We start from the raw sequence: 17534 nt of genomic DNA on the forward strand, positions 1-17534 counted from the left end.
CGCTCGACATAACAGACTTACACACACACGCGGTGGTGAGTGTGCGAGGTGGTGTGTGTGCGAGATGGAGAGTGTGCGCGGTGGTGCATGTGCGAGGTGGAGAGTGTGCGAGGTGGTGAGTGTGCGAGGTGGTGAGTGTGCGAGGTGGTGAGTGTGCACGGTGGTGTGTGCGGTGGTGCGTGTGCGAGGTGGTGCATGTGCGAGGTGGCGAGTGTGTGATGTGGTGTTTGCCGTGGTGCGTGTGTGCGGTGGTGCGCATGTGAGGTGGTGAGTGTGTGAGGTGGTTAGTGTGCGAGGTGGTGAGTGTGTGTGGTGGTGAGTGTGCATGGTGGTGCATTTGTGAGGTGGTGCGTGTGTACGGTGGCGAGTGTGTGTGGTACTGTTGTGGGGAGCGGTGGCGCATTGGTTAACACACAGAGCTACCAACCCGGCAACCCGAGTTGTATTCCCGCTCATGTCCACAATCAGTAACAAACAACCGAATAGGTACTGGGACTCCCCTTAAGTCGACGCAGCCTCAAATGTATACCTGGTGCTGTGTGTGGTAAACATCAGCACTGGGGAGACAAAGGCGGCCGGGCGCGGCGCCGGCCACACATGTCGTGCGCCGTCCGACCTTCGCAGGTGCTGCTCGCTAACGGCACTTGCCACCAAGTCTATTAAGGCTACACAGGGGATCTTTGTCTGTGTGCGGCGCTGTGCAAAGAAGCTTGCGTGCATGGTGCGTTATGGTTGCCAGGCGCCTTGTGCTGACTGCTCTCGCTGAGGACCCACGGATGTCTGTGATGTAACAGCACGGGACACATTTTGAAACCAAAATTGTGCAGAGTACTAGAAAGTCGGAAAAAGGGACCTCAGTGTTCAGTAGCGCCACACCACGGCCATTCACCACCTCACCACGATCATTCACAGCTCATTCACAGCCACACCACGGACATTCACCCCCTACCCACCCCCCCACGTACAACAATATTCTTCACGAGACTCAATTTACCCGGGGGCTATTTTCAAGGGCCCGTGGTGTTCTGTCTGTGGTGTACGGTGCTCATCGTCTCTCCCATCCTCCGCAAACCCCCGACTCTCCCTCTCCTCCACCCGCATGCACACAGCAGCCTCTTATTCCGGCAAAGCCCACAAAGAGGCGCACGCGCGAGCGTGAGTGCATGCATGCGCTCACACTCGCGCCTAACGGAGCGGCCTCGGAACGGGGCGGAAAAAAAGAATTTGACTGAGCTGTTCAAGTCACGGGCTCGCGAGGACAGTGCGTATATTGTCACGCACAATTATAGCTGTTATGAATAGCGTTGGCGTAGCAGCTAAGGCATGTCACGGTGAACCCCGCGAGCTCCGGGTTCACTTCCCAGTGCACAGCCAACATTCGAGGCCGGTGATATCTGAACTGGACCTGGGCACCGCTCCCCCCATGCCTTTGCTGACCACACCGACCGGTATGGTGAAGTATGGTCAAACAACCTTTCATGATAGACACTGTGGGGGGGGGATGCCTTCATCCAGCAGTAAACCGACAAAGGGACATCAATTTAATTGTTTGCTCGAGACAACATATTCTTTTACGGCCCATGGAAGTGGACATCACAGAGTTACCTCCGAGATCCCTTCTCCAACTGACCTCCGGTGCGCACATGTAAGGAGCAAAGCTTTCCCAACCACCCTGCCACTGAGAGAAGTGTCCGCCGTGCTCTCACAAAACTTGATATTCTCAATTCTCCGATCCGAAATTGAGACGGATGAAGCGCGGAATCAAGAATTGAACGCGATGGGTTTTTGCGTGCAGTTCAATGAGACCCATAAGCCGACTCCAACCGAGAAGACGGGTTGATCACAGGGTACCACCAAGCTCAGCACCGCGACCTCCAAGCAACCCAGCCAGCTCGTATTTTTGCAAGGAATGAAAGGCCTACTGTTGCCTCCTAGTGGATAAATGGACAAAGGGAAAAATAGTTACTTACTTTTTTTACAAACTATCCGGCAGCGTGCGGAGACGGTGGTCGTCAACCGCCCAGGGCGGAACCACGGAGCCGCCGACGACGCCGACGACGACTTGGTGCCGTTTTGGTGCGAACGAGTCGACCGCGGAGGGGGCGAGGGGGTCCATTAAAAAGACCGTGAATGCAATCGGGAAAAGTGTTGCGGCTAAACGTTTACCCCCCCCACCCCCCCCAAAGTGCTAAAATGACAACAGCCATGCGGCGTTGTTGTCAAACGCCCCGCGTCTTCCCGAGAAGTCATCCTCCTGAATTCCTCATCGTCGTCAAATCATCATCATCAGTAATACAAAAAAAACACATTGTTCTTCATAATGCATGATTAATTTACCATTTCCCCCATGTTCACTCGTACCGGGACCGTAACCCCGTTTTTCCCCATTGGAACGAGGTTTACTGCAGCGTTATGTTCCTGAAAACCGAGGGTGGCACAGTAGGGTTTTTTTACAATCGGGTTTAATTGTCTTTTTATATTAAACCCGACCATCTGAGATCCAGTTTAATTGGTTCTAATTATGAACCGCACTTCTCAAAGATGGGCTTCATCCATTCCATTCTAAGGAACTCACTGGCGCCCACGATTGTGGAGGAGAAGCTCGTGTTCATCAACACCAACCTACCCGCCGCATTCTACGACTACCCCTTTCCCGACGGCCCCGAGTACGATAGCAGCACCGACGAGGAAGCAGCCTATCAGAGTTTCGTATTCATTAAACCAGGTTTTAATTCCCCGAAATCGGGTTTAATTGTATTAAAGAAAAAACCCGATGCCTGACGCTGGAAAAATCGGGTTTTTTCCACCCATGCTGAAAACGCTCGCGGACAGAGCGAGGGTTCTCGGAATGTGTCGACTGCGGACACCACGCGTGGTGGGGTAGCAGGACAGGAGGAGGCAACGGCGAGAGTGTCGCCTTGTTGGGTTTGCGTTGACCGTTTTGAGCCCATCGTGCGTCGAGGTGGAATCTTTCCGTTTCGCAAATGGACGGGGGAAGAAAAAGCACGCACGTGCGTGGATTCCTCCACACGGCTCTCCAACACGCGTGCTTCTTCCTCGCAAACGCAGCATTCGATTCGCGGCAGAGACGTCGAATGGCGTGATGACGTCACACAGCAGCGGGCGACTTTGTAGGATGATGTCGCGCGTGACGTCATCGGGGAGGGAAAGCGAAAGTCCGCACATGGCGTGTGGCATCATCGCCTTGGCCTAAAAGGCTTTCCCATCATTGCTCCGGTTTTCTTTTGCACGTTGTCAAGGTTCGGGCAATTGTTCGAGTTGGCCAGTTCGCTGCGAGGATGACCGGAGCTTGCGTGTTGGTTTATGCTCCTTGGTCTTGGGGTCAGCAGGTTACTGTGGTTCATTCGTGGCAAGTACTTTGTGTGTAATGAGCGCCAAGTCGCAAAAAACATCCAACGACGCAAAAGATCCGCTGGCTTCGATCTCCCACAGTGAAGCTCATGGGGACCACAACCCCGGACTGAACCGCATCTACTGCACTAACCATGGCAGCAGCAGATACAAATACTCGATGCACACGTCGGTAATTACAACAACACAAAAACTCTCCGGCAGCGCCCGAAGACTGTAGCCACGCAGAACAGAACGGTGGAACGGATAACCGACTCAAGGCCCGAGGGCATCATCACAACGATGATGATGATGACGCTGCGCCAATCCGCTGCTCATGACACAATCGTCTGACCCGGCGGCCACCTCCCCGTGCAATCCCAGCTGTTGCTCTCTGTACGAAGAGGGAGGCAAGGAAGGAAGCCCACAAACTTGGGTGACTCTCGGCACAAGCCAACACAAACACTTTTGCCGTTTCCTCCTCGGGGTGATCTCACCGCATTGTGTGTGGCCGCGGGAAGCAGTTCTTCTACTGGGAGAGACTCGCAAATGAGGAGCGACTGGCCACGCACGCGGCCCGCCGTGACACCGGGGGTTAGCGGCGACTCCGGGAAGCCCCCCCCCGCTCTGATTCAGAGGTGGTGCCCACCCCGTGGTGGTGGTGCCCGCCCGTGGTGGCGATGCTCGCAGGAAGCACGCAACCAAAAGGTCACCTGTTCACGAACCGATTTGAAAACAGTTAATCATAAACAAAAGGTTTTCAAATGTGCATCTAATCAGGGCCCCACGGCGTGAACAAGGGGCAGCCTCCAACTCTTTATCTCAATCGATACATCTACTTTTTATTTTACCAGGTAAGCCCCCGCTGAGCTATGGAGCTTTTTTTTCAGATGCAACCTCCCTTTCGCAAATGATAGCTCAACGAAGTGTGCTATCACGCGTGGTGACGTCGATTCTAAATGCGAAGGGAAAAAGCGGAGTAGCCGGAGGGCTCAAACCCACGACCTTCTGTACACAAGGTGAGGGCGATAGCATCTCGCCACCATGGCACCTCTCTTTCTCGCCTCTCTACTTATGTGCTAAGAAGACCCATTGCTAGAAACGTCAAGTCATAGATTTTCCTTTCAAGGCTACACACGGTGGTATTCCCGGAACCTTGTTCAGTTGTTGTGCTTTTGCACAGCTGCCAATGTAGCGGCCACCACTAAAATCGTTTGTTTCCTCGCAGGAAGTGAGCTCTGGGCGGAGGGGATGGAGTCTCAAAGGTCGCAATGAATTGATACGGCACGGTGGCTGCAAGGGGACCGCCGCCGGAGCCACACCTGCTGGAGCCAGCTTAGCCCGAGCCAGCTCCACCCGAGCCAGATCCACCCGAGCCAGCTCCACCCGAGCCAGCTCCACCCGAGCCAGCTCCACCCGAGCCAGCTCCACTCGAGCCAGCTCCACCCGAGCCAGCTCCACCACCCTAACCAGCACAGCCCGAGCCAGCACAGATTTTGGGTTCCGACGAGCGCGGCCATTCGTGACGAAACCAAGTTACGTGCCTGACACAGGATAAAAGCGACCTCCATTGAGCAGTGAATTGACAAATGGCTGAATATTATTATAATACATCCTATTACACTTATGCTTATTTGTTTCACCATATCAGATGCAGGAAGTTGCCACTCACACCGGCTGGGTAACAGCATCCGTCCAAACCTAATGATCACCGTCCAGACAAGGAGGCCCTGGGCAGGTTGAAAAGTGCCGTGTGTGCGCGATGGTTTAACACCTCCGATTAGTGCGGTTGGCTACGTACTATGCGAAAGAAGTTCAACACATGCAACTGTCCCTTTTTTAGGGATTCATCTTCTTGGTTCTTTCGGTAAAGTCACGTAGAATGGAAATAATAAAATAATAAAAATAAAACATAATAAAGTAATTATCTTATTTATAAAATAATTATCTTATTTTATTATGTTTTATTTTTATTATTTTATTATTTCCATTCTACGTGACTTTACCGAAAGAACCAAGAAGATGAATCCCTGCAGTCACGAAAGCTTTAAATCGAAATTTTTTAGGGATGTTCAGAAAATCCGACCTATTCACGTATATCCGCCGACGTCCCAGTTGCCAGCGAGACGTCGGCGGATGTGTGCATCATCAATGTTGATGGGATGCGTGCCGAGGTCAAACGCGTGTCTGGGAGCATGTGTGCACACACAGACACGCAATGCCCACGTTTGTTTATTCTCTTCGGACTTCTGTTGAATCCAAAGCTGACCAGCGCAGTTCTTGAGCGCCAATGAGCGTGGTGATTATGCGGCACGGTGATCAAGCAGCGTTTGATTCCTCGCCATGGCTAACATCGGTTGGGAGCGATATCCGAAACGGTGCTGAACAACTCCAACTTCATCGAGCCGCAATGATCCAGCGTGGTGAAGTTTGGTCAAACAACCCCCCCCCCCCCGACGAACACGATGCGAGGCCTCCATCCAGCAGCGTATTGGCAAAAGGCATGCAAATGACGACTTGGTTTTCACTTTGTTAGTGAAGCACACGCCGGAGACGAAAAACCTTCAGCTTACGAGGGACGTTCAACTCAAAAACGCCAATGATTTCGGCAATATTTTGGCAGCCAAACCCTTGACCGCGCACTTCTCTCGCGTGGAATAGTTTACGTCGTCAATACGTCTTGGGGAGCGGCATTCAGATAAAAAAAAGGGAGAGAGGAGGCAAAGAGCGCGCGACCAACCCCATGTGGTCTGTGGCGACGAGGCCCTGCGACAAGGCCCCCACTACGAGGCCCCCTCGCAAAGCCCCATGATGAGGCCCCGTAATGAGGCCCTATGATGAGGCCCCACGACGAGGCCCCACTACGAGGCCCCGCTACGAGGCCCCACTATGAGGCCCCGCGACAAGGCCCCGTGACGGGGCCCCGTGATGAGATGAGGCCCACGACAAGGCCCCCACGACGAGGCCCCGCAACGAAGCCCCACTACGAGGCCCCCACTACGAGGCCCCCTCGCAAGGCTCTGTGATGAGGCCCCGCGACTAGGCCTGGTTTAAACCACACGTCTCAGCTGTGATGCCTCACACCAGCCCCAACCTCTAGGCGCACGTTGTGTGTGTGTCTGAAGACGTGTGTGTGTGAAGACGTGTGTGTGTGTTAAGACGTGTGTGAAGACGTGTGTGCGTGTGTGTGTTAAGACGTTGTGTGTGTGTCATCTCAGCCAGTCGACCCATGGCACCTGCCGAGTCTGTCCCATGACCTCCTGCCAGCAGACGTTCGACACTTCACGTGGCCTTAATGTGCACCTAGCCTGGCACGAGCGCCGTGGTGTTGTTGTGTGAAGAAGCGTCGCTCATCGTGGCTCTGGTTGCCCTTCCCAGGAAAGATGAAAGCGCAACGATTATTGCCCGGATCAAGACCACAACATTGTCGAGTGGGAGGAGAACAACAGAGGATGTCATAACTCCCCCACCCCACCCCGACAGCCATCAAAGGGTAAAAAAAAAATGAAAAATGTCTAATTTTAAAAGAATTCTCCTCTCTCATCATCATCATAATCAACTCCCACGCACGCGCGTTATAGGGACTCGTTGCAACGTTTTTCTTTTGGAATACCACCGACCCCCCGCCTCCCTTCCCCATGAAGCCGTTTCATCGGCACATTTCACACTGCAGTTGTTCGGCCCAATACCACGCGTCCTCCCTCAAAGCATTCGAATGCCCACCGAGTCGTCATTCTCCGCTGCTGTAAATCTGGGTGGGGGGGGGGAGCCGTGGTGTCGTGGTTAGCGCAACGCACTCCGGACCCGGTGGCCTGAGTTCGATTCCCTCCTCTGGCTGCCAATAACAGTGGCGAATGTTTGAACTGGTCCGAGACCTCCCTGAGGTCGGCTCAGCCTCGAATGAGTAACCGGTGCGGTGTAAACATCGCCGTTGGGGAGACAAAGGCGGCCCGGGCTTGGTGCCACGGTGCCGGCCTTCATAGGCGCTGCTGCTCGCTAACAGCGCTTGGCCAACAGCAGTCCCTTCAGGTTATCGTTGGCGACGGTAATCGCTCGGCGGCGTTGCGGACAACGTGACAAAGTGAAGAACCGGAGGATCTGCCAACCTTCACGCATCTGTCCCTCCACGGGCTTCTGGGAGGAGCGCACCATTTGAGCGGCAGAACACGAACGGACAGGCAAACGCCGGGGGCCGGTTTCGACATTTAGTATCTCATCAGCAGTGTTGAGGTTGCGTGCTTGGCCGACACTGGGTAACTGGCCGCACGGTAGGAATTTTGTTGCTGCTGTTGTTCTTTTTTCTTTCTTCCCAAAGCAACAACTCGGGAGGGAGGGGGGGTGCTTCGTGGAATTTTTACGGCTTGTTTTGTAACGATCTCACGGAGAAGGCGACTTCATTACAAACGGGCAGAGGGGGCTACACACAAAGTGAATGCCTGGTCACTGTTGGGCTTTGTATCTTCACCGCCACAGATCAGTGGGCACAATGAAAACGACGCAGCATTATTATTATTTATTATTATAATTTATATTATTATTTAGCGACAGACACTTGACTGCGCAGATATGTCACTCCGGATGGGAAATATCCCACAAACAATCGTGAAAATAAAAAAAACAAGAATAGGTTTTGAGGTGTCAGTTTCAAAGACAATGCATATATTATCAGAGTACGTTTTTTGTTTGCATACTGACCACAAATATTGTGGTTTCAGTTTGGTGTTTTAACATCTTAACACAACTGTTTTGTTGCCAGAAAAAAGGGGAAAACCTATTCTCATACTTTGGTACTGGCAAAGGAGGTCCTATGATGAAGAATAGGTTTTACCCTTTCTGGCAATAAAACAGGTGTTAAGATGTCAAAACACCAAATCCAAACACTTTGCAAGGAATCGTGTCTGCACTCACCACAAATGCTCTGATAATTATAAATGCATTGTCCCTGTTCGCCTTTTGGCGTTCTCTGGTCTGAGACTGGTGAGACTAGCCCCTAAAGAAGGCCGTCTCTGGTGTTGGCCAATCAGTTTCAAGGACAATGCCCATATATTCATAATCAGAGCATGATTTTTGCTTACATGTTCACCACAAGTACTTGTGGTTAATGCAGACATGATTCCTTGCAAAAGGTTTCTATTTGGTGTTTGAACATCTTAACACCTGTTTTATTGCCAGAAAAGGTAAAACCTATTCTTATTTTTTCATACTTTGATACTGGCAAGAAAAGGTCACAATCGTGAAAATATCGAGCACCGCATTCCATCCATCAGTGGGGAGGTCATGGGCTGACAATGATCGTGGTGTTGATTTAATCGCTGCTAAACATCCGATTATTCGTTTAAAAAAAGTTACTTATTACATTATACTATTGTCGAATACAGTTCACAGATTTGCGACACTTTTATTTACAAAGAGTAAAGCGTCTTGCTTACACAAATGCATTGACCAGTTGGGCTCGTTAAATGCGCAGTGGTCAGTGCACTGCGCTACGGCCACGGCTGTCGTCGGTGGCGAGAGATATCCACGCGTGTGAGCTGTGGATTCACAAAGGGCCAAAATAATATCGTTCATTCATCATGAGCAGCAGCAGCAACAGCTCGTTCATTCCTCCTGCCAATTAATTTATCAAGCATATTCCACTTCACTTGCATAGCGGTACCATGGGGATGAAAAAAGAGAAACGCACTTTATTGTGGGCATGCGACCCAAACTATGGGCCGCATACTAAACCCATAGAGACCCATGTTGATACTGATCGTAGACCCATAGAGATACAGAGACCCAGCGAGATACGTACAGGCACATCTGGGTACATAGAGACGCATCGGGATGCATCGTGATTCATTACAGACGAGACACAGCGGTGCTATTGTGGGCATGCGACCTAAACTATGGGCCATACAGTATACCACTGGACTGGAGTTTGCGCTCAAATGGAGGAGCAGACAAACTCGGCGAACTCTCTGTGCTCAGGCAAAGATGGCGGCGTACAGAACGAGGAAAAAGATGCTGGAAGGTGACACCGACAGCTGCTCTGTGCTTCCAGTGTTCAGGGGCCTTCTGAAGGCGTGGCTCCGGCTGGAGCACGCGTACCACACGCATGCCGGTGATGTGCACGTCTTCTTCGAACGCTGGGGAGCCCGACAATCTCTCTGTACCAGCGTGGACGGCACCCTCGTGGTGTTCACCTTCTGAAGCGCTCCCTCGTCACCGTGGCGTGCGCGATGACCACCACCACCACGTGACTTTTCTTTCGTGTTGTGCGCGCTGCATTTAGCGCCACAGCGCGTGGATTTATAGCGTTTATTCGATTGTTTGCTGGTGACTGTATTTCATATCGGAATTGCCTCCAGTGCTGTTGCTGCTGGCGGCAATACAAGTTGTTAAAAAGTCAAAAGTCTGCTGAAGCCCTCTCGTCGTGGCCAGCAGAGCACGTCGTTGGCACCCAGCTCCTGAACTCATTGCCGCTGCGATCGCGTGCAAGTTTGTAAAATCGTGTGGGGTGGTGGTGGTGGTCAACAAGCGGTGAAACCAACAAAACAGAAAGAAATTCCGTAAATAATTAAGTAACTTGCCCGAAGGCATTCCAAAACTGTCCAAAACAAATCACTGGCTCCGTCACGAGCCTTTTGCTCCCTCCAGTTTAAACAGAGCTCATTGTTGTGTTGCCTCGGATGCATGCAGTGGCTACGGCAGATTCGGAGCAGTTTGTCATCGGGACTGGCTGGCGTGCAGCGGACGCAGATTGCCGATTTACTTGAAGTCCCCCCCCCCCTCTCTGCCGCTGCATATATATTCGCTTTCCTCCGGCGGGAAGCGGGTCGCCGGGCTCGCGCGGACGTTTGACGTTTCCATCCCCATTTTTTAAAGGCAAAGAATGAAAAGGGGGGGGGGGGGAGAAACACAAAACTCAAACCAAGCAAGCGCAACGCTCTCCTCGTTCCGGGGAATGCCGCGCAGCGGTGGCGGAGGCGGCCAAATGTCGAATCGCGAAACGGCGTTCGGAGGTAACCGTGAGAAGCTGCCGCGTGCCGGAGCAGCTCGACGTGCATCTGAGACGACGGGGCAGAGACACCTCCCCACCTCCACCATCACCACGGCTTCCTCTTGCCATAAAATTCACCGGGGAGCGGCGGTCGTAGCGGAACGCCGGCTCGTGAGCCGGCGTATTATAAGTCGGAACACAACAATGCACCGCATTTAAATGCCTGCGCGGTCAGTGTTATGAAATGTTTTACAGTATAAACAAAAAAGGGAAGGATGGTTCAACTCATAAATAAGAAGAAATATTGTGCATTTGCAGGTGACACTATAATACATACAGGATAGCAAATAAAACATAAAATAAAGATGGACAGAAAAAAAGTTATGTTTTATTTTCACTTCCCTTGAGTCCTGATGCTGGCTTGCTTCTCGGGAAGGGGCGCAACGAGTCACCACAATTACACAGACACACAATGCACACGCGCGCGCACACACTCACACACAAGACAAAGATCCTCCACATAAAGCCTTATTAGACTGTAGGAGCAAGTCCTGTTAGCAAGTACCTATGAAGGCCGGCACAGCGCCCGACCGCCTTTGTCTCCCTAGTTGCCATGTTTTTACAAATTTCACTCGGTACTCAATTGAGGCTGAGTCGACCTAGGGGATGTCCAGAACCGGTTGAGATAATCGTCACTGGTGTTGGCCGTGAGTGGGAATCGAACTCGGGTTGCCGTGTTTGTAGCGCAGTGCGCTAACCGCTACACTACCGCTCCCCACACACACACACACACGGGGACACGCACGCACGCACGCACACACACACTCGCATGTGCACTCGCGCCCACGCACACACAAACACTCACTCCATCACGCGAGGCCGACTCATTACATCTCACGGAGGATTGCTCCGCTGAACAAAATTTTCTCGCAGTTCAGTTTGAAAGCGCGATTTTGCGTTCTAAATCGACGTTAAACAAATACATATTTCATGAGTGCAGGCGTTCTTAAGTGCGGGCGTTCTTAAGTGAGGGCGTTCGTAAGTGCGGGCGTTCTTAAGTGAGGGCGTTCGTAAGTGAGGGCGTTCGTAGGTCGAGGAGTGCCTTACGTGGTAGAAGGGTTTAAAACTCGCCATCCTGTCGCTTAAACTCTGGAGGGGCCTGGCAAGTACGATGCCGTGGACGTTTTAGTTTTATACAGGAACGGCAGACACCTCAGGCTGAATTCACCCATAGTGGGGATCCTCTGTGTGGTGCAGCCTCGCTGCTCAAGCCTCCGCTTCTCACCACACCCCGGATTCCGGTTAACGACGTCCGCTGCGCCCGAATGATGTGAAGGTAACGCGAAAAGACGTGACGAGGTGGAGCCATCGCGAGAAGGCTACCGTCTCACACCCAATGTCAAGCGCATCAGAATAACAAAATCAACCACATCAGAACAACAACAATGACATCAACCACATCAGAACAATAACAACAATTACATCAACCACATCAGAACAATAACAACGACATCAGAACAACAACAACGACATCAACCACATCAACCACGTAAAAATAACAACATCAACGTCAGCAGCCTGTGAATAACTGAATGGTTTTGACATTCCTCCTCGAAGACACCGGTGGTGTAGCCATGAACCCACATCAAAACTTCTACGATAGACCGATGCGCCCATAGAGACTGATAGAGACTCAGAGAAATACCGGATTATCCTAGTAGCAAAAGTAGCGACATATGTTACGGGCCCCACGCTAAATGCTTTGAAGGTATAAATTCCGGTGCAGTGATTCTGCACTTGTTCTACTACTATAGTACTATACTGCCTTCAACTTTTACGAATGACTGGGTGTTTAAGGTTAGCGATTTGTCGTATTATCTGGCTGTATAGCAAATGAAAAAATACAATTACTTTACTATGCAAGTAAAAACTGTGTGTTTTAATATACAAGCAGTCTCCGACTTACGATGGTCCGACTTACGATATTTCGATCTTACGATGGCGATAGCGATATGACAAAATTGTAAAATATTTTACATTTCGCGCGGCAGGCAAACGCAGCAGCGTACGAGGTGCGATTCTGAACGTTGGGACACTACCGGGATGTTCTGAATGCATCTCCCGCCTTGTGTGATGCCTCTCACTCTCACCAGCGGTCCACGGAGTTAAGTTTTCTCGGTGTTCAATGCATGTTAAAAGTTTTTTTTATAGCAGATAGGATTGTTTCCTCAAAGGTAGGCTAAGAATTTACCTTGTTTTTTACTTAAACATTTACTGTGCAATACAGTATTGTAATTAATAAATACATACAGTATATCGTTTATACAGTACGGTACTGTAAATTGCTCTCTTTTGCTAAATTATCACCATTCTTTAAGGCTCCTGGGTAGGCTAGGCCATTTTCGACTTACGATATTTTTGACTTACGATGGGGTCGTCGTAACGCATCTCCATCGTAAGTCGGGGACTACCTGTATACATGTTTTGTTTAATGTATCACCCCTTTAGAACATATGCTACAGGCCCCGCACTAGCTTAATATGGCACTGACTCAGAGATGCAAACTATGGACCATAATGTAAACCCACTGGGAGTCCTTCGACGGAGGAGGAGCGGCAAAGCTACACGAACTCTCTCCAAAAGCCCTCTCGTCGTGGCCAGCAGATCTCGACATGGGCACTTGGCTTCTGCACGGATTTCCGCCAATAGTGCGCAAGAGGAGAAGAGAACAGCGTAAGCTTCGCAGAGCGTGCCAAGAGCCGTCATCGTTCTGTCACACCGACAAGGCTTGTTGAACACTGTAAAGACGCTCCCACAAGGCCTATAAAGAGTGATTCACCGCATGCCAATCATGCAACGGGGATTGGTGGAGGCCGACAGGAGAAGGGAAGAGAAGCGGAGGGAGACAACCCGAGGAGAGACGGTGGAAGCAGCAGTAGCAGTGGCAGGGGGGCGACACCGCAAAGCGGGGAGGGCTCGACCGCACAGGCGGAGGCCACTGGGGGGTGGAGACTGGGGGAGGCCGCTGGCAACCATAGACTCACACAATGACCCAGAGACCCATATACTCACATAGAGATAAAAAAAACTCACACAAAGACCCAGAGACTCACTCGGTGAGCCAAAGACCCACAAACTTACTCAGAGACCCACAGACAGACTCATAGACTCATACAGAGACTCATAGATTCAAACGGTGACTCACAGACTCACACCGAGACCCATAGACTCACATAGAGGCGATCGCAAGGCTACTTTGAGCAAGATCCATAACTTACTGAGAATGACCTTGCATATAACATCTGGCAGAGCCCCAGCATTGATTTAAACTGGCTCGACTGCTGGTTGGATGCTGTCTGTCGAAAGACCAGTCTAAGAGTTCCGCTTGCACTGAAGCAATGTTGCCAGAATGAGTACGCACTCCGTTGAGAGGCCGCGTGGCCGACAGGTCGTGTCAAAAAATGCCGCTAGATTTCATTTGCGGAGAGACGGATATGCGAACGAGACGTAGAGTCCGCTCGTTTGTTCCGAGTAGAGCCGCTGGCACCGTGATCAGATGGGTCTCAGCCCCGGCTGCTCGGCATCAAGGATTCTTAAGAATCTTGAGATTCCTCAAATTTCTGCAGTCGTCCGTTCAAATGACAAACACATGCTGGCGACGTGAAACGCCGCCCTCGAAAAAATACGACGCTGCCAAGCGCAGCCTAGCGCGTGCCGGGGAAGTGAGCTGAGCGAGAGACAGCACCCATGACACCAACGCTATTGATTATTATAAGAAATAATTACTTTTATGGCAATAAAACAGGAGGTGTTAAGATGTTAAAACACCAAGCAGAAACATTGTGCAAGGAATCATGTCTGCATTAACCACACAGTACTTTTGGTGAACATGCAAACAAAAAAACATGCTCTGGTAGCATATGATGATGCATTGTCTTTGAAACTGGACCACACCAGAGACATCTTTCTTTAGAGCCTAGTCTCAAACAGTGTGAGACCAGAGGGTGCCAAAAGGCGAACAGCACAAATACAATGCCACTATCAGGACATTGAGAGCTCGGGGTGAGCAGCTACATCATGGGACTTCTCGTTGTGACTGCTCGTTTAACTGGGAGAGCCGTCACGGCGCTAAACGGTTGAAATCGATTTACAGGGGGGACGTGGGGGAGGACGTGGGGGGGGGTGTGGAAGGCGTAGGGGGGCACGGGGGGGGGGATGCGGGGAGGGGGTGTGGGGGGGGGCGCGGGGGGCGGGACGTAGAGGGGGGGCGTGGGGGAGGGGTCAAGCGCAGGCGGTGGTGCTGGGGAAGGAGAATTCGTGGGTTCGTTAACGTGGTGGCTCGGCTACCAAAGCCAAACACGAACTCTTGCTAGGATGGGGGGGGGGGTCAAAGGTGACCTTCACAGAGCTCTCTGGCTGCCGGCCCTCGCTTGACGGAGTGATTGGCCACCTCTCGGTGACATCGCGGCCGTACGCGACCTAGGCAGGCTGCGGCATCTATAGCCACTCACAACGAGCCCATGCGACGAAGGCAATATGTCAGCCAAGTTGCGAGTTGTTTGTTCCAATGAATTGTCTAAAACTTTGCATGCCTCGTGTAACGATCCCAAGACGTTTGGGCGTTCCGCTGAACAGCCGGATGCTCGGGGTTCACAGTTCACAGCGCGGTGCGCTAACCACTGTACCACCGCTCCACCCCTGCACGAGTGATTTAATGAAAAGTCGATGCGATCCGATGGACATTGCACGTTTGTAAGTATGTCATCGTCTTCCATTGTCTTGAGCAGGATAGAAAAACAGAACCCCGTACTGCGTCTCCACATCGGACTCAATTAAAAAATCTTTAGCTCCATCGGCATCGTGGCTTTGGTGGCCAACATTACCCAGCAACTTTTGTTGGAGAAAGCAAACCTCCGGATAGGTATCGACCCATCTGTGTCTCATCACCCTGTTAAACAAATGCACCCGGGTGTTACCACACACGTTATTGGCAAGGTGCACTCTGCGTGCACTATGCCCCCCCCCCCACTCCGTTTAACCACACGAAGACAAATATCGTTTTGTCATTTCAACTGCAGAGATTACAAATACTGTGGCGGGTACCGCACGAGCGGCAAGAAGATCCACGCACACTGACCGTGGCAGGGGGCGACTGCGGCTCTTGGCTCGACACCGCCGTTGCCGTCGCTGGCCGGCCAGGCCCGCTGGCCCCATCTCCCACAGGCTCCACCAGCTTCTCCGCGCTGCCAACAACGGGGAGGCTGCCCCCATCCATCCGCCGCTTCGAGGTGCCACCGCTGCCGCCGCTCCCCGCGACCGGCGGCTGGCTTTCTTCCGCTTCCCACGTCGTCTCGCGGGCCTCTCCCAACTCCTCTACCGCCATCTCCTCCTCTTCTGCCTGCTCCTCCTCCCCCCCGCCATTCAGGCAGCACCCGGCTCGCTCCGACCGCTCGCCGGCGGCGGAGGAAAGTTCGGCGCTCGGCGCTCGTCGCTCCGTGACGGCGTCAGGGCCTTGGTCGGGCTGCCAAACGTCGCTGTCCTCACTGCGGTGGTCGTCGTCGTCGATGTGCAGCAGCACGCAGTCCATCGCGATGAATGGCAGAAACGTGCCGAGAGGCGAATCTTCCGGAGACCCTCGGGGCCCCCCACTCACTCCGCTCACTCCGCTCCCCCCTCCCACGTCCTCGGGGGCGTCGTCCGCAATGGAGCCGTCCCTGCTGCCGCCGCCACCACCCCCGCAGCCGCCCCCTCCGCATATCAGAAGGTGCCGCCCTGGTTTTTGATCACGGGGCCCGGGAGCGCCGCGTGTGCCATTTGGCCCGGCGGGCTGATTTTGGCTCATCCCGCCGATTCTGCTGGCACGTGAGGAAGGGTTGGGCGTCTTATCGACGGCGGCCCGTTCTGTTTTGCCAAGACTTTGCGATGTTTTCATTCCGCACGCACCTCTCGCCTCTGCGATCTCCACAGCGGAGGGTGAGCGAATTGGATGAATGAGATTGGCAGGGCAAGAGCGGTGTGGCGATTATTTTATTTTATGGAGTTGGGGGATTGGTTTAAGTGGTTTAAATGGGGACTCTTCGGGAGTGTTTTTCTGGGCGCTCGTCGAGGGCGTGGGCGGCTTTGACGTTCGATTCTCTGAAACGATAACACAGGAGAGGCAGGAACGCGTTCATTTTTTTTCCGTGAGATCGTTCTTCGATTAAAATGAAAAATAGTTAAAACGCACAACACAAAACCAGTTTACTGTCGCAACATCATGGTATCCTTATCTAGCCAACAGCGCAACAAGACACGATTGCTTTCCCCGCACAAAACACCCGTGGCACCATCTAAAACGGCCGAGCGTTTGGTAGGCGTGAAAGAGGAGGCCAAACGCTCTCTCAAGTGTCCTCTGGTGGAGGTCCTTCCGCCAGCAGTGGTGTGAGCAAGTGATTGTCGGACTGTTCACGTGAACACCTGTGGTCTGTACGGTCGGACGATCATCGTCGTCGTCTTCCTGAGGATGGTAATAAACGTAATAAAGAAAAACATAGTCGTAATAATGATAACAACTGCTGTGCCATGAGCCCAGCACATGGAGCAAAAACGTCAGACATCGTGCCGAGATGCGAGGGGCACGACCCGATAGCACGTCGGGAAAATATTTCAGTGAGCTGGGAAAATTATGAAGCCGATTACTCCCAAAAATTATTTAGCATAGTGGTCGCTGATACGTGTAGTACAGGGCAACCTCGCTAGGCGCGGGGTTTACGTTGATGGAGAAAAACCGTGGTGAGCAAAACCGCATTCAACGAATTATCAACTTCATGGGAAAAGGAGGGTTGAGTTCCTGGGTAAAAAATCATCACTCACTCCCATCCATCCTAATTCTACACAAGCTCTGCCCTTGTCCTTGTACTTAAGGTTGTTTAGTCGCTCTCCATTTCTCGTGTGTGTGAACTCTTTATCTTTACCTCAACACAAAACCCTGTCTGCATACTCTTTCCGCACCACGGCACTGATGCCTGACGCTGGCCCCTAACACTGAATTGCCAGCCCCACGCTGGCCCCTAACACTGAATTGCCAGCCTGCTGCTTGCCCCCAGCACTGTCACTTGAACGATTCGCTATTGTGGACGTCCGCATGACGAGCGTCCTCAACGAGTGGACGGCCGGACGCACGCGGCAATGTGCGTGAATATTTTGCTGCGCGTGTTGGAGC

General features: G+C 52.1%; 1 protein-coding gene across 1 annotated transcript in view; it reads right to left on the reverse strand.

Moving 5' to 3' along the window:
- LOC144736306 (stAR-related lipid transfer protein 13-like) overlaps positions 1–16349 on the reverse strand; it is a gene marked incomplete at its 5' end in the record, with an annotated part of 150757 nt that extends 134408 nt beyond the window's left edge. The window contains 1 exon segment of the mRNA XM_078618953.1: positions 15471–16349. Coding sequence (XP_078475079.1) covers positions 15471–16349 — 879 coding nt within the window.
- Positions 16350–17534: the final 1185 nt, after the last annotated feature.

The sequence above is a fragment of the Lampetra planeri genome, chromosome 60 (assembly GCF_965212315.1).
Source record: "Lampetra planeri chromosome 60, kcLamPlan1.2.h2, whole genome shotgun sequence".
In the NCBI taxonomy this organism is placed as follows: Eukaryota; Metazoa; Chordata; class Hyperoartia; order Petromyzontiformes; family Petromyzontidae; genus Lampetra; species Lampetra planeri.